The sequence below is a fragment of the Gymnogyps californianus genome, chromosome 19 (genome assembly GCF_018139145.2).
Source record: "Gymnogyps californianus isolate 813 chromosome 19, ASM1813914v2, whole genome shotgun sequence".
In the NCBI taxonomy this organism is placed as follows: domain Eukaryota; kingdom Metazoa; phylum Chordata; class Aves; order Accipitriformes; family Cathartidae; genus Gymnogyps; species Gymnogyps californianus.
Genome location: NC_059489.1, coordinates 2,961,383 through 2,982,610, shown reverse-complemented (window position 1 = coordinate 2,982,610; position 21,228 = coordinate 2,961,383). Strand labels below are relative to the sequence as shown.

At 59.8% G+C, this 21,228-nt stretch overlaps 1 protein-coding gene across 1 annotated transcript; it reads left to right on the top strand.

Annotated features, from left to right (window-relative positions):
- The first annotated feature begins 690 nt into the window (after positions 1–690).
- ARSG (arylsulfatase G) lies at positions 691–20,570 on the top strand. Its single transcript, XM_050908342.1, has 12 exons — positions 691–740; positions 922–1,363; positions 1,681–1,868; positions 2,776–2,823; positions 2,903–3,014; positions 3,339–3,476; positions 6,463–6,659; positions 7,327–7,407; positions 10,783–10,891; positions 15,574–15,694; positions 19,459–19,549; positions 19,874–20,570. The coding sequence occupies exons 2-12, from the start codon at positions 1,155–1,157 to the stop codon at positions 20,206–20,208; spliced, it is 1,629 nt and encodes a 542-aa protein (XP_050764299.1). The 5' UTR covers positions 691–740; positions 922–1,154; the 3' UTR covers positions 20,209–20,570.
- The last annotated feature ends 658 nt before the right edge of the window (positions 20,571–21,228 follow it).

Sequence of the window (21,228 nt, the reverse complement as noted above, 5' to 3'; positions counted from 1 at the left end):
TTTCAAGCGCTGTGCTTAATCCTGTAAGCCCAGGTGTTTCTGGGTTTTATTGCCTTCTGGGTTTGCCTGGATTTCTGCATTCTTGCCTCTGGGAGCGGCTCCCTCCCAGTGCCTGATGGCTGGCAGCGGGGCTGCTGCCTGCAGGGCTGCGCTGCCTGCTCTGACCCGCCGGCAGGAGTGGGGCAGCGTGAGCGGAACTAAATTTAAAAAATGAGCTTTAGAATCTTGTCAGTTGTTACAAATGAAGGCAAGGCCCTGCGCGTTCCCCCTCCTCCAAGTGCTGTGCAACCTGCAGTGCTCGGGCAGAGGGCGAGAGCCCTTGGCAAGCTGGGAGGGAGCAGAGCTGCTCCCCGGGAATGACAGCACCGCGGGAAACCATCCCAGCCTGAGCGATGGATGCGGGAAAGGGGCGCTCGTTGTTTCCAGTCCTTTCCAGCTGAGCCATCCTGAGTCAGGCAGCAAAAAATACAACTTCAAAGGCAAAGTCTCGGTGTCTGGATAAGGCATTCTGCCCCGGGCTGGGATGCAGGAGGGCTCCGGCAGGTCCTGATTGCGTCTTGTTTCTCTTGCACAGGGGATGCTGTAGCCATGCAAGGTGAAGGACGGACCGACAGTCGCTGGCAGAGCCACGGCAGTTGTTTATCCGCCTGAAGCAAGGGAGGCCAGCGCTTCGGCGAGCTGAGGAGCGTGGTCTGCAGGGAAAGAGCCATTTGTCGGCCGCGAACATCCCCTCGGCTGCGGTGAGGGGAGAGGAGCTGCTGCCGCAGATCGAGCATGCTTCTGAAGGGAAAAATACTGCTTTGGTTTGGTGTCTAATTAGATATTTACTAGGAAGGAAGGAAAGTTAAAAATAGGGTGACAGTGACTTCAAAGGGTGTTTTTGACTTCTAAGAATAACACCTTTGCTGGTGCCAATTTCAGGAGTATCGGCTGTGCCTGGGTGTGAAAGACGGAGGAGAAGTTGCAGCTCGGTCGATAGCCAAGGGAGCACACCCGGACCTCCCGGCCCCCGGCCCGGCCCTGCGGAGCAGCTAAGGAGGGGACGTTTGCATCGCTGCGAGGGCCCGTGGAGAGCTCAACTGCATCCGCAGGGACACAGCGGAGGGAGTTTGGGGAAGACGAAGCCGCCAGTGCCCCAGCGTGGGTGGGAGGGGATGAGTGGCACCACGGGGACCCCCTCCCCGCGGGTGGTGCTGGGGCTCGCCGCGGTGCTGGTGGGGCTCTCGGCTCCCCGAGCAGCGTATGGGCAGCCCAACTTCATCGTCATCCTGGCAGATGATGTGGGCTGGGGGGATCTTGGGGCCAACTGGGCAGAGACGAAGGAGACCCCGCATTTGGATGAGTTGGCGGCCCAAGGGATGAGGTAACGTCTGTCCCCCCCCCGGGCCCTCTCCAAGCATCCCTGGTTACTCTGTCCCACAGCAACGGAGAATTTGCTCCCGTGGGACTAGCAGGCAAAGGGATTTTGTTGACGTGGTTTTGGGTGCACGGGGAGGGCGGCCAGAGCCTGCTACCTCAGGGTGCAGATCCATCCATCGCTGCTGGGACCTGCGAGCTTCATCCCCTGCTCCAGACCCTCATCCCTGGGGCAGAAGGGGACGTGTGCAGGGGAGCAGGGAGGGACGGGGCAGCGTTAGACCATGCAGGGGCTTGCGAGCGAAGGGTCCTTTCATTTTCTAGGTTCGTGGATTTCCACTCGGCTGCATCCACTTGCTCCCCATCCCGCGCCTCTCTGCTCACGGGGCGCCTTGGCGCACGCAACGGGGTGACCCACAACTTCGCCATCACGTCGGTTGGTGGCCTCCCCCTGAATGAGACCACCCTGGCCGAGGTCCTGCAGGAGGCTGGGTACAGCACGGGGGCTATAGGTAATGCCCGCCGTGCCCAGGGCGCGTCCGGGGCGGGGAGATGGCGGTGGGGATGATGAAGATGCCCATGTCCGTCCCTCGCGGAGGAGGTACTGCAGGTAGTTAGGTGAAACGCTGGCAATTAAAGGAAAGTCTAAAGGATCACATGGGGGAGAGATTTTGCATATCCCCCTTGGATTTTGCAATCCCAAGCTTAAAAATCTTCATTTTCAAACATACGATATTGCCTGAAATTCAGGCCCACCCCAGTTCTCCATTTAAGCTCTAATTGCTTCACCTCACAAGGAATGCGCCGGGTTTTCCTTAGCAAACATGACTGTGCACAGCAGCTCTGCCATCCAGCATCCCACGCCGGCGTGATGCTACCAGTGCCGGTCGGGACGGTGAGTGCTGCTGGCCCTGTGGCTTTGGGCACCCTCCTGTCGCTGTGGGTGCCCCTGGCCTGCGCCAGCCCCAGCTGGTAGCGAGCCCTTTGCACCTGCAGCTCCTGTTGCTTGCGCACGTTGCGCTGGCAGAAAAGCCCTTGGTTTCTCCTTTCCCCCGTAGTTTTTGCAGTTCTCCCTCTTGGATCGGCGCGTTCAGTGGGAGCAAGCACTTGCCGGAGGTCAGAGGTTGAAGCTGGTTGGTTGGGAGGGGTTAGAAAGTCGTCTCCTCTGAAGGCAAATGCATGAAAGAGGCTTCTAAGGCTGGAAGCAGTCGATGTGCACAGGCACAAGATACCTTATGGACTTTTTCTGAGTTTCTGCAAAAAAAAAAAAGGCATTCTGGAAATGTGGCCAGCACAAACAAGTAGCCTTTCTTGTTGCTAGATTAAAGCCCCCAGCGCTACAGGCACCTCGTGGCTGATGGCTGGCAGCGGCCGTAGCTGTGTTAACCTCTGAAATAATGTTCTGTGGCTTCCACACAGGCAAGTGGCACCTGGGACACCACGGCCGCCATCACCCCAGCTTCCGCGGTAAGAGCTGCGCCGGTGGGGAAAAGCCAAGCATCCCGTGGTCGCCTTGTCCCCGCTGACACCCTCACTTACCCCTCAGGCTTCGACTACTACTTCGGGATCCCCTACAGCCACGACATGGGCTGCACAGACACCCCTGGCTACAACTTGCCCCCCTGCCCGCCCTGCCCACGGCACGGCGCGGCTGCCAGGTACGAGGCACGTGGGGGTTCGAGTGCTGGCACTGGGAGGTGGGTGTTTGCACCGGTGTCCCCAGCCCTGAGAGCTGCCTTTTGCTGTGGTCACCTCCCCTTATGCTCCATGCACCCAGTTTCACCCCTGTGCACCCCGCAGCAGGGTGCAGGTCAGGGAGGCGCGTCAGTCCCCGGAGCACTCAGCATGGGGACATCGGCATTGTCCCCTTTCTTCTCCCCACCTCGGCTTTCTGCAAAGCCAGGAGAACAGCTGGGCTCTGCGCCTGCTGCCGCACCAGTCCCCGCTCCGGTGATGAGCGTGGGGTGGCTTCTTCCCGGCAGGGTGGCGAGGAAGGACTGTTACATGGAGGTGGCCCTTCCTCTCTTCGAGAACGTCACCATCGTCCAACAGCCCGTCAACCTCAGCAGCCTGGCAGCGCGCTACGCAGAGGAGGCGACGCGCTTCATTCAGCGGGCAAGGTGAGATGCCACCCACCGTCCCCCGTCCCCTTCGCTGGGAGAGCTCGTGGGTCACTGCAAGCGTCTTCTGCTCGTGCTGCGGGGTGTCCCCAGTGCTGCTTCCCCTGGCTCCAGAGCCCGAGGGGTTTCGTGGCTGCTCCCCACCACAGCTGGTTTTCCCTTGAGCTCTGCCATGTGTGAGAGCAGGATCTGGCCGCCGGGGCTGGGTCTGCAAGACTCAGGCCGTGCCCATCCCGCAGCAGATGCTGCAGGGCAGATAAAGCTGAGCAGCTCCGGCTGGGAGCCCTGCACGTGCCCGGGGAGGTTGGCGTTGGTGCAATGGTGAGGGGGACGGGTGTTGCCCCGCGGTTCTTGGCGAGCAGATCTGGGGTCTCCGTGGCTCGGCTTCCCAGCCCGCTGGAGGAGGGAGAAACCACCGAGGCTGTCACCGGTGTCCTGGAGGGCTCACCGTGGAAGCCTTTTGTTGCGTCTCCTCTAAAGGAATCCTGTGTGTTTAAAACGACCGTTTACAAGGAAGGTCAAAGCCTTGGAGCTGGGCTGTGCCTCCTTCCAGGGGGGTAACGTGCAACGAGATCCCAGCTAGCAGGGATGGGAGGGAGGGAGGGAAACACTGCCATCCCTCTGTCCTCCATCCCTCCTCTTCATGGTTGCACGGGGCGAGGTGGCAGCGGGGCGGCTCTGCCGGGCGGTGGAGGTGCCTCTGTGGGTGGGGGGTGCTGGCAGGGGTGTGGGAGCGGGTGCTGAATGGGTGCCCACGGCAGCTCCGGCAGCAGCACTCAGAGGTGTTTAAACTCACCCCGTATGTGGGATTTGATCCATTTTGGGGATAAAGTGCTCCGGGATCCCTGGGCTTCAGGGTCTGCCTTCCCCAGCCGCGCAGGGACGTGAGGAGCCCGGGCATGCTCTTCCCGAGGAGCAAAGCTGATCCTCTGAGATGACGACCCCGAAGCCCTGCTGATGGGTTGTGTAATTTTAATCCCTATTATTGGCGGATTATGAGCTGTGACTTTGCAAAACGCCTCCCTGCAGCGCGAGGAGGGGAAGCGCTGCCGGGCAGCCGTGTCAGAGCCTGTCCTGCGCCTGCATCCAGGGATAACGCAGACCCGGGGAAGGGCCACGGCGGGGGGGTCCTGCGGGCATGCTTGGGGAAAAGTTTGTGTAACGGGGGCAAACGAAGGGCTGGGCAGGGAGCAGCCTGCGGGGAAATGGCTCCTTATAAACCTGGGTACTGTTTTACATGCACAATACCTATAATTTATCCCCTTTGGGTACCAAGAATTGGCCGCAGTCTGGCCTGGCCGTGCGGTCAGGATGCGTGCCTGTACCGGGGCCGGAGGGTACCCAGGCAGCGGGCTGCAGGGCAGCAGCGGTCCCTCCTCCTGTGCAAACCCCCAGCCCTCCGGGCTGCGAGGATGCTGTTAGGCTGTGAAACCAAGCGCGTGAGCTCCGGGTTAATAGGAAAAACCTTTAAACTCCCAATAGTATTTTGGGGTTATCTGCGTTCATGGAGAACAGGATTAAGCAGGTGCCTGCCTTTTCTCTCCTTCTCTTTGATGGCTTATTCCAGTTTTCCTCTGCCTGACTCATTCATTACGGGGCAACAAAAGAACACCGGATTTGTCATCTCGGTGTTTTTTTAACCAGTCGTGTCAAGGTTGAGCAATTCCTGGCGGTGAGACTTGGGACGCTTAGAGCGCAGTGAACATGGGAGCAAAAGTCAGGGACATTTGTCTTAAGTTATTGATTAAATGTTTGCTCAGTTTTCGGGAGAATTCTGAAACGTTGACGCGAAAAGCAAGTGGGATGTTCAGCTGAACGCCGTGGTCATGAGTCTGTTCTGGATGCTGGAGTCCACCCGGTGCTCCTGAGTGGGATGCGGGATGGGGGAAGCAGCTTTCCCTGCTCCAGGGTCTCTGGCATCCCAAGGGGAAAGGTTCCGCGTTGCCTTTTGCAGCAGCAATTTGCAAGGGATGCATCAGCACCCCTTGACCCCCAGCGTTTTGCAGGGGCTGGGCAGGGTGCCGGGGGACGCAGCCCTTCGTGGGGGCTCCAGCGCCGCTGGGGAAGGATGCGGCAGCTCTGGGCGGGATGGGATTTACTCATTTCCCATCCCCAGGTGGGTGACGGGTAAAGGAAGGAAGTGCTGAAACGCACGTTGGAGGGGCCCCGAAAGCGTTCTGGAGGCAGCGATGGGGTGGCCGGAGCCGGGCGCGTGCGCGGGCTGGGGCACGTCCCTGGGATCCGGCCCCTCCCCGCTGCTCGCCATCCCACCCTTCCCCTCGGACGTCCCTGAGGAAGAGAGCGCCTTGTTGGAGCAGATAAATATAGCTGTAAACAAGAAAACAGGACATGTCCTCTGATGATTTAAAAGCAAACAGGCAGCGGGGCAGCGAGCAGCGAGTGAACGTGCCGCGCTCCCTGTCTGGGGCTGCTCGGCAGCGCCAAGGCCACACTCGGGGTTGGTGTGGGCGTCCTGCTGCTGCTCATCCTCTGCTAAAATCACCAGTGGGGGCCAAGCACTTGCTGGGGAGGGCGAGGAATGGCCAAAATGGGCCCTGTGAGAGAGGGGAGGGAGGCGGGTGGGTGCCAGGGGTGCACCGACGCAGGGTGTTTGGCTGGCGGCTGGCACGCACTGGCTGTGGGACACCGGGAGATGGAGGAACGGGCAAGCCCATCCCAAATGGGAGGACAGTGGACAACGGGGAGAGGTTTAAGCCGGAGCAGGGGAGAAGTGGCTCACGCCGCACCAAGCATCCCCCCTGCAAGGGGAGCAGCTGCCCGGAGGGTTTGCAGCCGGCTGATGCACACAGGCTGGTTTTTCCCCCGGGGAGCTGCAGCAGAGGCAGGGGTGGCTTCAGGGCTCCCCGAAGGAATGGCCACAGGTCTGTGTCCCCAGGCTTGGCAGTGTCACCACCCTGGTGACCTCCTGCCGCCACCTTCCTTTTCCCCGACCCGACTGAATGCATTCCCCCTCTTCCCTGCGCAGCGACAGCAGACGCCCCTTCTTCCTCTACCTGGCGCTGGCCCATATGCACGTCCCGCTGGGGGTCCCCCCACCACCGCCCCCCGCCTCGGGCAGGGGCATCTACGGAGCTGCCCTGAGCGAGATGGATGCCCTGGTGGGACGGATAAAGCGGGTCGCCGACAGCCATGGAAAGGGCAACACACTCCTGTGGTTTGCAGGTACAGCAGGAAAACCGGCTGCGGTGGCTGGGGGCAACGCCGGCGGCTGCACCGACACCGGCCCCGGGGATGTGCATGGGTAGCGGGGGCAGGACTCGTGTTTGTCCCCTGCCCTCGATGCTCCTGGCTGCTCTGCGGATGGGGAGCGATCAGCAGCCGCAGCCGAGCTGCCCGGGGCCATCACATTGCAGGGATGGGGGTCCCGGGCTGCTGCGGCCGCTCAGCTGGGTGCCCACCCCGCCACCCCCCTTCGGCCGCAGGGCTGAACCGGCAGGGCCGTGCCTAATTAAACTGCAAATCCTTATTCATTAAGAAGCCCAAATCCGCTCTCGCTGAGCAGCTTCCCTAATGAGGATGTCTTGCTCCTGACGACAGGAACCGCTCCGCTGCTCATTAACACCCGAAGCTGGTGGCAGCCGCCCCCCCCCACGCCCCAGCTCCGCTCCAGCCCCTCACCCAGCACTCGGGCAGCCCCAGCCCTAGAAAATAAACTTTTAGAAATAAAAATAAATAAACCCGCTGCTCTTGCTAATGTGGGAACACATCACGGGGATGGGAAGGAGGGATGGAGGGGTCACTTGTCCTTGCCCACCTCCCATTGCAGAGGTGTCCCCTCCCAGCCCCGTGGTCCCGGTGTCGCTCATGGGGACATTTCTTTCTCTTGCAGGCGACAATGGCCCCTGGGCGCAGAAGTGCGAGCTGGCGGGACGCCTGGGGCCGTTCGTGGGGGCCTGGCAGAGGCAGCGAGGTAACCTGGCAGCATGGCGGGGGCTCCCTGTCCCCAGGGGTGCCGGGGGGCTGCTCCACAAAGCCCTTCATTGCCCATCGAGGGGGACCTGGGGAACGTTTCACCCCCCAGCCTTTCCGCTGGCTGCTGCCCTGGGCTGAGTTGCCTTGAAGACACCCCAGAATAATTTTTTTCTTTCAAGCAGTCAAGTTTTCCCCTAAAACCGCTGCTGGGGGGAGCTGGGCCCCTCCCGGTCCCTGTTACCCCGGAGCTTGAGGCGGGTGGCAGCTTGTTTTGGAGATGGGATGCTCTCACTGCCCAAGCACCGGGGCCATCGGCTCTGGCAGGGTTTCGCAGCCCCCACCCCCATCCCACCCAGAGGAGAGCGCCCGGCCGCCCTCCCAGCGCTGCAGGACTTTGCTTTTCTTTCTCTCCACCGTTTTGTTGTGTTGTTTTTTTTTTTTTTTTCCTGCCTTTCCTCCTTTTCCGGCCAAGCCATCTGCTTGGTGGGTTTATTTCAGCCGGAGCGGCCAGAAGCATGCATGAGTCAGGCGTTTCCCACTTCTGCTTGTATTACGCAGTGTAAACGCGCGCCGGGCTCGGTTCCCCTCTTTGCTCGGGGTCAGCGGGGAGGGAGCGGCGGCGGAGGGGCTGCGGGCGGCAGCGCCTCTTTCCTCCTCCGCTTCCTGACACCCAGGCGATGCAACCGTGGCCGCTTCCCTGGGCAAATGCTGCCGCCGGGCTGGCTCGCTTTCCCGTTCCCAGAGCCCTTCCTTCGGCTGGCCCCGGGATGAAATCGTAACCTTAATTTTTTTTTTTTTTTTTTTTTTTTTTTTTTTTTTTAATAAACAAACCCTGCTGACGACCTGGGTTGCTCTTGAGCAACCGACGGTCACAAGCCGGAGCAGATGGTACGGGCAGTCCAGCATTCGGGAACAAAGCTAGGAAAACACGTCCCCTTTCCAGCCTCTTGCTGCCCTGTGAAAACACCCCGAGCCCTCGCTGTCGTGGGAGGTTGGGGAGGAGGTCGGGCTGGCAGGGCTCTAGGAGCTGGCTGTAAATACTGGCTGGGAAGGATGACTTCTGGAATCCCTCGGCTGGTTGTTGCACGGATGTTTTGAAAGCCAGCCCGGTGTTACTGTCCGCTGCTGGCTGGTCTAACGCTGCGAACACCCACCTGCGTGGGTGCTGGGTGGGTGGGATGCTCGGCCATCCCGTCCGGGGGGGTATCGTCTCCCGGCAGGGAAAAGCCCTTTGAGGAATGGGAGGGCAGGGGAGGACGGGCTGCTCGGGACTCTATACATTTCGCATAGCTTGGCGTTTCCTTTTAGGGTCCAACCCAAATTCCAGGGATGTTTTCCATTGATTTTGGATGGTCACTGGAGTCAGTCCTCGCTCCGAGAGAGCAGCACATCCATGTGTGCCACCCCACTTCTGTTGGGGAGCTTCCCCCAGCCCCCAGCCCACTCCGAACACCCGTCTCCCACCTCAGGACCAAAAGCCCAGCAAGGGGGGGTGCCGGGATGGAGATGCGCATTTCAGGGCTGTGATGCTGGGCATGTTTTGAGGCAGGTTTGGGACGCTCCGGACCCAGTGTCTCTGTGCTGAGGACCTGCTGTGCGTGGCAGGAGGGGGACCAGGGGTTTCATCCCAGCATGGGAATGCTCAGTTCAGCTTTCCTGGAAAGTCATGGCCTCCACAGTCCCCACAGCAGCAGGGCTGCATCATCCCTGCTCTGGAGAAAAATCCCTGGTTGGGTTTGGGCTGTTTCAGCCCCGTTTACTGCCCAAAGTGTTGATGTGAGCTTGTTCACGGGCAGCTCTGGCGTCCTGCCCGGCCAGAGGCACTCAGATGGCTGGAGGGAAATACCCACCCGATGTCCTCCGGGAGACCCCCTGACCATGCATGGAAAAGCCCTTGAAATGCAGCTGCCTTATTGGGAGGATGAGTTATTTAATATACGTGCAGAGAGGGGGCATTGATATTAATTGCTATAATTGCTATAATTTCCTAGGGCGTCTGCAGGCAGGGGAGGCACCTTGCTTAAGCCGTACGTGATGCGCGTTGGAAGCGCTGTTACATTTCCAATAGCCACAAGAGACCCCGGTGCCAGCTGTATCCCACCGCTTCAGGCCCCAAAGAGATGTTCATCGGGGGGAAATGCCAAAAGTTTGGGTGGGGAGTGGGAGAGATTGGGGATGTGCCTGGTCCAAGCCAGCAGGACGGGCAGCGGGGTCAGAAACCTTTTCCCTGGACTATTCCTTGTGCCGCCGGCATCGTGGCATCTGTGCCATACGTGTCCTCCTCCGCTCTGGTTGCATGGGTACGGCAGCATCGCTTGGGAGTGCAGGATCAGCCCAGATGCCCATAGCATCAGGCGGTGACTCCTGGAGAGGCCGGGCTGGGATGGGGACCGGCACAGGGACACGGAGGAGCGCGGGACGGCTGTGCCGCAGTGGGGACATCGCCTCTCTCTTGGCTCTGCCCGAAGGAAATGGCTTTGGGCGAGCACCGTTGCCATGCGCACGCTGAAAGGCGGGCGGACAAAGGCTGCGCCTGGGAAGTTTGCTCGGTGAATTGGGTTGGGATTTTCTGTTTGCCCCATTCCCAGCCCCTTCCCCCCCCAGCTGCCTGGGGCCCTTTGGGCTACAGCCAAAGCAGAGGCTCTCTAACACCCTTCCACCCGTTTCAATGCTCAGTACTCCCATTTCGGTGCTCAGCACCCCCGTTTTGTTGCTCAGCATCCCCGTTTTGTTGCTCAGCACCCCCATTTCAGTGCTCAGCATCCCAGGTGGAGGAAGGGTCCGGGTAGCTTCCCCATGCCGTGCATCTCAAACCCAAGGGCAGAGCAGGGGCGTTTTGGGTGATGTCAGGGAAACAACTGAACAGGTTAATTAGCCGGCAGGAGGGTTATCAGCAGGATGGTATTTTTAATGAAGCAGGTTTGCAGCAGGCTGGGGGGCTGTCGGTGCTTTACTACACGGAGGGCAGCAGCCCGCCTACATGGGCCGTTGGCAGCCCCTGGCATAAATTCCTACTTTTCCCGCTTGCTCCATATTCTCGTCTGACATCAAAAGTGGATGGAAATGCAGCAGCTCCGGCAACCGGCTGTGTTTCTCATCGCTCACTGGAGCAGAGGAGAAACACAAAGCAGTGCCAAACTGAGCCCGCTTTCTTTTCCCTTTCCCTATTATTTCTTTTAAAAACTCCTGTAACTCTTCTCCCTTCCCTGACCCAGCTCCCTCTCCAGCGAAATGATCCTCCTTTGGGGTCATTTACTCCATCTCTGCCCCTGAGTAGCTCCTTTCCCAGGAAAACTCCAGGGTCAGGAGGTTTTCCCATCGACGCAGAGCTCCTGGGCAGTGGGGTGCTGAGCACTGCCCTTTTCTCTTGCAGGTGGGAGCTCGGCGAAGCAAACAACCTGGGAAGGAGGGCACCGGGTGCCGGCGCTGGCGTACTGGCCTGGCCGCATCCCTGCCAAGCGGACAAGCCGCGCTCTGCTAAGGTAAGAGCCCGGCTGGATCGCATCGGGGAGCAGGGCAGCCCTTTTGCCCCCGTTTGGAAGGACCCCCTGTCCCCGCGCTGGGACCCAGGTGATGATCTGGATTTTGGCAGCAGCAGCTGCCCGCGCTGGTTATTGCCTGCCATGTGCCAGACTCTGTACTTTTGTCCTCTCCCAAGCCCGTAAGACTTAATGCTTCAGCAAAGAGGAGTTGAAAGGGCTTTTTGTGAGGCTGGTGGATTGGCGTTAGCAGCCGCCGGGCTCCGTGTGCCTCCTGGCCGCGGTGGCTGAGTGCCTCCCGATAATTAAAAGATGACGATGTTCTCTCTCTCCACCAAGAAGCAGGCTTAGGCTTTGTGGTTTGTGAATGGCTTTATGTGGAGGAGGGTGCGGTTGTGGGAAAAGCTGGCCGGAGAGATGGCGCTTGCAATCAGCGCAGGATGCGGCCAGGCTGGGAGGCAGCGAGCGACTTTTGCCGTTTCCGGCGAGAGTGGAGGGGAAGGGCTGCTGCCTCCCGCTCCTCGCCTCGCTGGGGAGCACGGCACTGCGGAGGGTGGCGTGGGGGGGTCCTTATTGCAGCAATATTGCACCTCTGCATGCGGCAGTTGCACCTCTGCAGGCGGCAGTTGCACCTCTCCTTGCGGCAATTGCAGCTGCCCATGCAGCACTTGCAGCTCTCCCTTGCAGCAGTTGCACCCCTCTTTACAGCCCTCCTTTGCAGCACATGCAGCGCGGGGGGCACAGCCTGGGCTGGGGGCAGCACGGTGGGATGCCCCGTCCCCTTTCATCCCTTGAAGCACACAATGGTGGAGCTCAGGGTGGTGGGGCCGGGGCGGGGGGGGGTGTTGCTGGGTGTTGGGAAAGAGTGTTCCAGCTGCTGGAAGCTGGTCCTGACTGGTGGGCCCCGGGGAGGCGTTGGGTGTTTCTAAGGTCTGTGAGATAAGCAGGAGCCATTTACTCCTTACGTGGCCTGAGGGCAGCTCTGGGAGCTGGATTTTTGCAAGTGGGGGAAGGTTCAAGGCGTGAGCTGGGGCGCTGACGTCTGGTGGAGGGGATGGGGTGCACGCAGCACCCCTTGGGTTTCACCTCCAAACCCTTTCCCTCCGTGGGTGGGTGATGGACCGACCACCGGGACATGGGGCAGAGCTGCCAACCCGTGCCCGCTCGGGCAGCCGGGGCGGTGCGGTGCAGGATCGGTGCCCGTCCCCATCCCCCTCTCCCACCAGCCTTCTCACCCCGCTGCGCACGCTGCAGCCCTGCCGCCAAGCCCAGGCATCCCCTTTATCTCCTCAAAGACCTTATCTCCTGCATTTCCCAGCTCCAGTCCAGCAGGTTGGACAGCTGGAAATCTAGAAAGCCGGCGGCGTGGGCTGTGCTGCACACCGGGCACTTGGGAAGCAGCTCTGCAGCTCCGCGGGAGTCACAGCACACCCGGTGTCCTCCCCAGCACAGCCCATCATGGCCATGGGGCCGTGCCCGGCTGGTGCAGGGTGATGCCCAGCTGTGCCGGTGATGCCCTGGCATCAGGAAGAAGCAACCCCCTGTTTGGGAGGCAGCACAGAGCCAGCATGGGGGACGTGAGCGATGGCTCCTGCTCAGAAAAGTGTCACCACTGTGGTCCCGGCCACGGCCTGAGCTCTTGAGCAGCGGATGCGGAGGGATGCAGAGGGATGTGGAAGGATGCGGGGGGCAGGGGCTGCTTGGCGCTCACAGTGTGTCGGGGCTGGTGGCTTTTCTCTGCACCTAGAGTCACCCTTGGGGACATCCCTCAAAGGACGAGCGGTTGAAGACTTGTCCCCCCAGCTGATGGGGAAGACCAAGAAGCTGGGGAGGGAATGAAATCTGTGTGCAGATGCAGCTGGGAGACCTCGGCACGCAAGGAGGGACCTCCAGCTGGTGGGATCCCCCGGGAAGGGCAGGGGCTGGGCGAGGGCAGGCGTTCACTGCCTGCGTGAGCCTCCTTCTGCCCCTGAGGTGATGAAAATGCTGACAGCCTTTGCCATCCAGCTTGGGAGAAGAGCCTGCGCCTTGCCTCTCCCCGGCGTCGCTCAGCTTCTCGTCCTCCCCGGCGCAGGGAGCGGAGGGGTGAGCGAGGGTGAGCGTGTCCGGGGGCCAGGGAAGCTGAAGCCAGCAGAGAAATGCTGATGCATCGCCGTGGACCTGCACCTGCACGCTGGTTTCTGCAGAAAACTGCCTTGTCGGCTTTTCTTAATTATATTTAATTGTCAGAGCCACCCGCTGTGCTTCTGCCCTTCCCTGCCCCAATCCAAAGTAGGGCATGGAAGAAATAGGTCAGTGGGGTGGTGAAGAAGCAGCAAATTGCACCACCCTGGCTGTGCCGGCGGCGTGGGGCTGGGCAGGTTGGGCAAGCCGGTTGAGGTGTGGGGAGAGCTGGTTCAGCTGCCTGCAGCTGCCTGCAGCTGCCTGTACCACGTCATCACCGGGCAGCTCTGCCCCTCGGGCAGCAGGCAGGGAGCTGCCCGTCCCCAGGCGCTGCCAGGCCCTTTTCCCTTGGCGTTCGGGGCAGCAGCAGGACGCTGGGGTGACTTTATTTATTAAATCTCTCTTGGCCAGGGCAGGGGGTTGGCAGCGTGGCTTTCCCTTTCCCTGCAAGCACGGCTTCCCCAGCTTGGCTTCTAGGATGTGCCTGCTGGCGGGGCCTTTGCTTTGATGCCAACTTTGACCAAAATCCTCTTTTTTTCATGCCTTTTTCCATGGGTTACAACTGCCCGCAGCTGGGAGGATCTTCAACCACCTCTGCCCTCAATCATGTCGTCCTCCCACCTCGGTGACGGTTTCCAGCGGTCCGATCTGCTGAGTCAGGACCGCTTGGTGCAACCATGCAAGCATCCGCATGCACCGTGCTGGGGGCCAGATCCTGAGGGTGCTGAGCACCCGTGGGACCCGGCGTGCGCTGACCGAGGCCTGCCCTGGGCTGCCGTTTCAGGTGGACCTGGGCTGACCCCAGCGAGGTGCCTGCAGGGATGTGCCCTGCCTTGGGTGCAGCGGGAAGCCAGCATTTTTTTTTGGTGCTTCCTGGCTCGCCTGGCCGCTGGGGCCGTCTCCGTGAGCGCGCCGTACCGGGGCTGCCTCTCAGCAGTGTTTGTTCTTATTTGTTCTCTCCGTCTCTTAGCAGCTAAATTAAAACTCGTTGAATGGGAGAACCGGGGGCCCTTAAGCCCTGGGCTTTTTTCTCTCTCTCCGCTCACGCAGCCGCCATGGCGCACCGGGCAGGAGAAACGCGGTGGCAGGACCGCAGCAGCACCCTCGTGCCCCCGGGTTGGGGGACCTGGTGCTTTCACCTCCTCCAGCAATTTCCTTGCCCCAACCGAGCCCCCGAGCTGCCGGCACGAGGGTTTTGCAGCCGGAGGGATGCAGGCTGAGTCCCCGTTGGCCGCCTGGCACCGGTGGTTCTGCCGGCTCATCAGCTCCCGTGCCACGGCCTCGTCCCCGGGGAGGGCAGCGCTGTGATGTGTCACTTGGCCACACCGATGTCCCGCTGTCCCCTGGGGCCGTGGGACACCCCTGGTGCAGGGTGGCTCCTTTTACAGGTGTGGGGTGGCTCCTTTTAGAGGTGTGGGGTCACCCCACGACCATGTCTGCAAGAGGGAGGGATGCGCTTGGTGGTGGCGGGGGGGACGGACACTTGTGCCTCGCAGGAGCGGGATGTGGGGGGCAAGGGTCAGACGCGGGGGCCGTGAGTGGGCTGTCCCCATCCCGCTGGAGTCAAGCCTGGACCCCACTGGGCAACGTGGCCGGTGGAGGGGGAAGCCCAGGCTGCGCAAGGGGCTGGCAGCAGGGCTGGGTGATCCCCGTCCCACCCCAGCAATGACTTTGCTCGACCTGTGGTCCCTCCACACTGCAGGGACGTGCCGGCAGGCGGGGAATCGCCGCGGCTGAGCTCTGGCCCTGGGGCCACAGGTAGCAGACGGGAAAGGAGAGACTCTCCCTCTCTGCATCCCCACAGAGCCGGAGGGACACCGGGTCACCCGCTCCTTCCCTGTGTCCCTCCTCACCGGGAAGCGACCAAGGATGAGCCCCGAGCACTCTTTTGTGGCTGAGGCCCCTGAAAAACCCGAGAGGTTTACGGTGGAAATGCTGACGGGCGTTTTGGTGGGAGTGCACAAAATAGCACCGCTCTCATTTTCCATTCTGGCTGCGACGGCTCGTGCTGCGCCATGCAAAAGTGAGACCACATTTTCCTGGGGCGACGGGATCTGCTGTCATTGGCGTAAAAAGTCCCTGTGCTAGCACTTTCTCCGGAGGGTGACCTGCTGCCTTCCCCGTCTGTCCCTGGGCGGGGGGACAGGAGAGCGGGAGGGGGCTGCCCTGCTCCCCACCATGCCCCTGCCCTGTGGGTGCAGGATTTGCCGGGTGCGGGAGCGGCAGATCCTGGCTGAACCCGCAGTGCCTGGCAAGCAGCCGGCGCCGGGGGTGGGAGGTGTGCGAAGCAAGGGCTTGCCAGGGCCGAGTCGCTGCTTGAAGCCGGTTTTAACCTTTTCTGCAAAGCTCAGCTGTTGGGATGGGTGCTGGGAAGCGGCCAGGCCCCCCCCCCTCAAGGCACTCCCCTGCCATCAGTGCACCGAGTGCCCCCCGGGCGAGGGGCTGCAGGGTGCAGGTGGGGTTGGGGGGACCCTCTGGGGATCTTCGCTCCTTGCTCTGATGAAAGCCACCTCTTTCCCCAGCACCTTGGACATCTTCCCTACGCTGGTGGCCCTGGCTGGGGCGGCGCTTCCCCCAAACAGGCGCTTCGACGGCTTGGATGTGTCCCCGGTTCTCTTTGGGTGGTCGGATGTGGGGCACAAGGTAAGGCAGAGCCACCCCCCCCGGTGGCATCCTCCTCCTGACAGCAGGTCCCACCGCTTCTGAGCTAAACCAGGTAAGTGGGGGGCAGAAGGGCTCAGAGCTGGCGATGTGCAGACCCGTGGGAGCATCATTCCCCTGGCCCAGAGGAGGAGGACCAGCGGAGACGGCCGGGTGCTGTACCAAGGCGGGGCTCGGGGTACCAGGGTAAAAGGGCTTTTGGATTAATGAAGAGTTGTTTTACACTTTGTTCATAAACCTGGGGTTATAGGTGAAAATGCCTGCACTTGCAGCCTGGCGTGCCTTCCCCTGCGCTGGCAGGGCTGTGCTCGCTGTCCCGGGGGACACTGTCCCGGGGGACGCTGTCCCAGGGGATGCTTGGGCTTGCCTGCCCGCACAGCAGCCCTGCAGTGCCCAGCACGGCATGTCTCCTTTCCAGTCGCAAAAGGTACATCAGTATGGGAAAGAAAAGATCCCAGGGGCTCAGACCTAGTTGTATCCGCTTTATTTATCTTGCCAGATCCAGACATAATGAAGCCCTCCTTCTCCCAGCTCCTTGGCTGGGGAACGTGCCCGTTGTTACTGATGTTCAAGTGGGGCAGCCCGCCCCATACCCTGCAGCTCTCTGTCCATACAATAGGAGCTGCTGACAGCTCCTTTAAGCCTAAAAAACGCGGTTAGCAGAACAAGCAGTATGGCGATGCATTTTTCTCAGAGTTGCACAAGATAGTTTTGCAGAACCAAAAGCAAAAGAAAAAAAAAAAAAGCGGCTTTAATAGCAATCCCACAGATAAAGCCTGATTTTGCTTTTAAAGTCCACCCTCCTGCGAGCACCACGAGCCAGCTCCCAGCGGGGATCTTGGATTTGCTTTCTGCGTCTATCAGGGTTTTGGTATTTGCTTCGTATTTATGGAACCCTCTGCTGAACCGTGAGATAAAGCGGGGAAGCGGATGGGATGCGGCCAGCGTGCTCCGCTGTGCTCCTCACGGTTAACCCTCTTTGCATGCGTGGTGCTGGGAGGGGGGGACCGGTGGTTTGCTGGGAGCGATGGTTTGCTGGGAGCGATGGTTTGCTGGGAATGATGGTTTGCTGGGAGCAATGGTTTGCTGGGAGCGATGGTTTGCTGGGAATGATGGTTTGCTGGGAGCGATGGTTTGCTGGGAGCGATGGTTTGCTGGGAATGATGGTTTGCTGGGAGCGATGGTTTGCTGGGAGTCAGGGCACGGTGCAGGGGCATGCGCCTGCACCAGCCATTCCTGCGTGTTTCAGACCGAGGAATAAAGTCCTGGGCTGCAATGCACCGCCAGCTCCCCGGGCTTCCCCAGCATCACCCCGGCCCAGTGCTTTTTGGGGGGGGTTTGTGCTTCAATCAGGGGTGAATTAACCCCTGTGGGGCTGGGAGCCGGGGGGCACAGCAGGGTTGTTCCTGCCCATCCCGGCAGCGCGAGCGGGGCGGGCATCCCCAGGGAATGCGATCCAGCTGCCCGTGCTGCTGCGGGATGGGGTGACCTTGGGGGACACACACACACAGCGTCCGCCTGTTCTGGCCCCGCGGGGTGATCGGGAGCAAGCGCATGTCCCCACTCCCTCCCCTCTTGGCTCTCTGCCTTTCATCTCCTGTTTGCGAGCGGCTGATAGCAACCCTCCCTTTGACGTTGCAGGGTTTTCCTTGACACAAATCCTCCCGAAAGTGGTTCCTTTGCTCGCCCTGCCGCCCGGTTTCCGCACGCCACCGACAGCTGCTTTCCTAACTGGGATCCCTGGGGTGGCTGAGGCTCCCCGGCGCGAGCTGCCCGGGGTAACCTTGCTCGGCGTCCCAGCCCGCGCATTCGGCACCGGCACAACCTGTGACGGGGCTGGGGCGATGCCAAGGTCCTGTTTTGAGCGAAGGCTATTTACAGTAAAAATAAACACATCCTACAAGATGTATCAAGGGTACAAGTGTCAGACAAATAAGCTCTTTCCATTAGCTTAATGGCAGAGGGGTGTGCGCCTGCTTCCCGCGTGCTTGCTCGCTTGTGCAAACAGCCCAGAGCACCAAGTTCAGACAACGGGTTTTCTGGGCAGAAAAGGCTTTTTTTCCCCTTTTCTTTTTTTTTTTAATTCAAATAACAAAGTCACAGATCAGTAGAAGAGTTGCAGACCTGGGAATGTTTTTTGAAAGGGCTGCATTGAAACGAGCTCCTTAATTATGCAGTAAATTGTAACAGATTTTCTTAGCGTGGGGTTTTATGAGGCAGGTTTAGGGACGTGCTTGTTGGTAGCAAGGGAGGTTTGAGTGCCTTTACACCGAGATGGCAGGATCCCAACTGTGCTGCTAAAGGTGTAGGCAAAGCTTTAAGGCTGGAAGCAGATGAATTGGTTCGGTTTCTGGTACCTTGGCTTCATGAGCCCTTGAATATTTGCTGATTTCTGCTTTGGAGTTGTTTTATTCTGACTGAGGAGTGTCAGCGTAAGGGGACTCTGTAGCAGGGGTTTCCTCCTCGCAGCAGGCTTACACTGCACCACCTCTTCCACTTTACACGCTTAATTCTTTTCCATAAAACATGATTTTTAAACCAAATCCCAGAAGGCAAACTTGTTTCTTTTATTTACCTTGCAATGGAGGGCAATAAAGGAAACCGGGAGCATTTGGAAATCACCCCCCACCCTGAATCCTGGCATTTCTTGGATGAGTTACCAACTGGCCCCCCGAGACGGCGGCCGCATCCGCACCAGGCAGCACGGGATCGACATCTCCGGGTGACCGAGCGGGGTGCCCGGCGGTGCTGCGTGCCGGGGCAGGGCTCTGCGCCGGGCACCTGCTAAGGCATTACCGTGCTGATCAGCTGCGAACGCTGTTACTAAACTTGGCACCGCAGCTGCCTACAACTTCAGCAGATGTTTCTAATTTTTAGCACAGTGGAAATTTCTTGAATCACTTTTAAACTCAATTCCCAGGGAGGAAACCTCGAGTGACTCATCCCTCAATGAAGCCATTGGCTCCGCGGCAGATATTATCTGACAGACGAGCCCGCTGAACCATCCAGCTCACTTGTCTTCTCGCTCCCGTGTGCCAAAGTAGTCGTCCTGTGCAGATCAAGTGTCCTAAATACCGAAAGGCAGAGATTTGACCCACCCTTCCCTTCTTCCCTTCCTTCTCACCCCCATTCCCTGTGCCGGGACGGCTGTTGTTAGGGAAGGGAGCACTCGCACAGCGGGGTGAGTCAGCGGCGGAGACGGACCGGGAGTGATGTTCCAGCACCTCACCTACCCGTGCAGGCTCTGCTTTGCATGAGCTCACCCTCAGCTTGTCGCTTGCTGCTGGCCCCAGGCAACGATTCAGCTCCCTTAGATGTCCCTGCCAGTAGCTGAGCTGTGAGCACGGAGGGAGACGGGTGTCTCGTCGTCATGGGGCAGTGGTGGGTGACATAGAGCACCTGAGACCATCCCAGCTCCCAAATATTCTGCCCTGCTCTGCTGAAAGCCCCCGCACCTCCGTGATCCCTTTCTTGCGGTTGAATTGATCTGGGGAGCTGAATTCGGGGGGTCCTGCCTACAGAGCCAGGAAGGCACAGAGAGATGCTGGTGTTTCCCAGTGTCCTTTTGCTGTCACCCCACCCTTCAGCAAGAAAAACTCGGTTGGTTGCTCAGAGTCCAGGGGCGAAATGGTGTCTCTAAATGTGTGCACGGGTGGGACGTGGTCTCGTCTGAGGAGGGAGCGGGGTCTCACAGAGCAGGTTTTCCCTGCAACAGGCTGACGGGCACTTTTCTCTTCTTCCTTCAGGTTCTGCTCCACCCCAACAGTGGGGCAGCTGGGAAGGACGGCGAGATAGAGACGCTACGGCTGGCTCAGTACAAGGCATTTTACACCACAGGTACTGTGTCCCTTTTAGAGATTGTAAAGTCTGGGAAAAAACTTCTGGAATTCTTGGTTCCCTGCAGATACAGGTAAAAACCAACTCAGGTTAATTCAAGCATGAGCAAAGCCAGCGAGGAGTAAGTATGTGCCCCCCTGTGTCTGTGCGATGGGCTTTGCAGCCCAGAGTTGTTGGCCTCAGAAGTGCTCTCGGACTAGCAGCAGGACCCGGGCTCCCAAAGCTGGGACGTGGAGGGACTGGGCCATCACAGACGGGTGAGGAATACAAGGTGATCCCTGGGCAGCCTGGAACTCCAGTGTTTTTCTCTCGTTTCCTCCCTAGGAGGGGCGATGGCTTGCGATGGGAGCATTGGGCCAGCTGAGCATCACCAGCCACCCCTCATTTTCAATCTGGATCGTGATATCCAGGAGCAGGAGCCTTTGGATGTGGTATCCAAAGAGTATCAGGCAGTGCTACCTGCAATCAGCAGGGCTTACGCCCAGGCTCTGGAGGACATCGCAACAGACAACGTCTCGGTTGCAGATTACTCCAAAGACCCGGCCGCGACCCCCTGCTGCAACGCGCAGCACGTGGCCTGCCGATGCCAAGCGCCCGGGTCTCAGGCAGCCATGCTGGACCATCGCACGGAAAGAAGAGCAACGCGGCTTTGTCTTTAAGCGAATAATTGCTCAGGCTGCTCCTTTCCTGAGTCTGATGTCTGTGAACGGGACTGTTGTGCATGCTGGCTCCAGGCTGGAGGCTGGCCACGGAGGAGAGGGATGGAGGCTGCGGTCCCCTTTGCTCCGTGCTATGAAGCAGGGAGGTGAGTTAGTTGTGGGTCTGCGTGAGCACACGGAGGGTCCCCTTTGCTGCAGAGCAGGACTGTCCCCCCGGCGGGACTGTCACCTGCGGCTGGAGGAGCAGGGCACTGCAGTACCTGGTGCCTCTGGGCACATAGAAGGAGACAGGCTTTTTGTAGGGCTCTTTAGCTGAGAAAGAGCCAGGTCTTGGATTAAAACTACCTTCTGTGAGAGCTGGCTTTGGGAGAGAATTCCTCTGGGAAATTCACTTGGCTTTCCTCTAAAATGGACCTTACAGGAGTGGCTGGTGGGAGCACAAGGCAGGGGAGGAGGGGGCCCACAGCCTCTGAGCAAACGTCCCTTCTGGTGCTGAGACCCTGGAAGTCCGTGGCTGCAGAGAGAAAATTCCCGGCTGGCACGACGTAAGTGCTCTGGGAAATGCAGCACCTGCCCTGCCAGCTGCCAAGTGAGGTTTATTAACGGGGTTATGTTAAAGACGCAACTGTCTGTAAAAGAAAGAGGGTCCTGGGCTCTCTCTCTCGGACTGCCGCCCTCCTCGTGGACAGGATGCTCGGCTTGTCCTGCGGCTGCCTTGCACTGCCACAGCGGAGGTCAGGGATTGCGCTGAGACAAGGACCCAAGTCCCAGTGGTTGGAAAAGGCTTTTTTTGGGAAGGTGTAGGGGGGAGGTTTGCAGTGCAGAACTGGGGTAGCTGCTCCCCATCAACTCAGCCTGGGAAGGCCGATGGTGTAACTGCATTTTTTTTTAGGGAGGTCAGGGAGAGGTCCCTGCGCCGAGGTCTCCCAGCAGATCAGGGCTCCAGGCAGAGAAGCTGCTCCTGCCGATCCCAATGCGATGCCAGGGGCGCAGACGGGGCGAAACAGCTCTTATAGGGCC

Bases quoted from the DNA above. Each gene is read 5' to 3' on its own strand.
- ARSG (XM_050908342.1), top strand. From the start codon at position 1,155: ATGAGTGGCACCACGGGGACCCCCTCCCCGCGGGTGGTGCTGGGGCTC. The intron at 2,824-2,902 runs GTAAGAGCTGCG...CTTACCCCTCAG, and splicing joins CCATCACCCCAGCTTCCGCG to GCTTCGACTACTACTTCGGG. The intron at 3,477-6,462 runs GTGAGATGCCAC...TTCCCTGCGCAG, and splicing joins CGCTTCATTCAGCGGGCAAG to CGACAGCAGACGCCCCTTCT.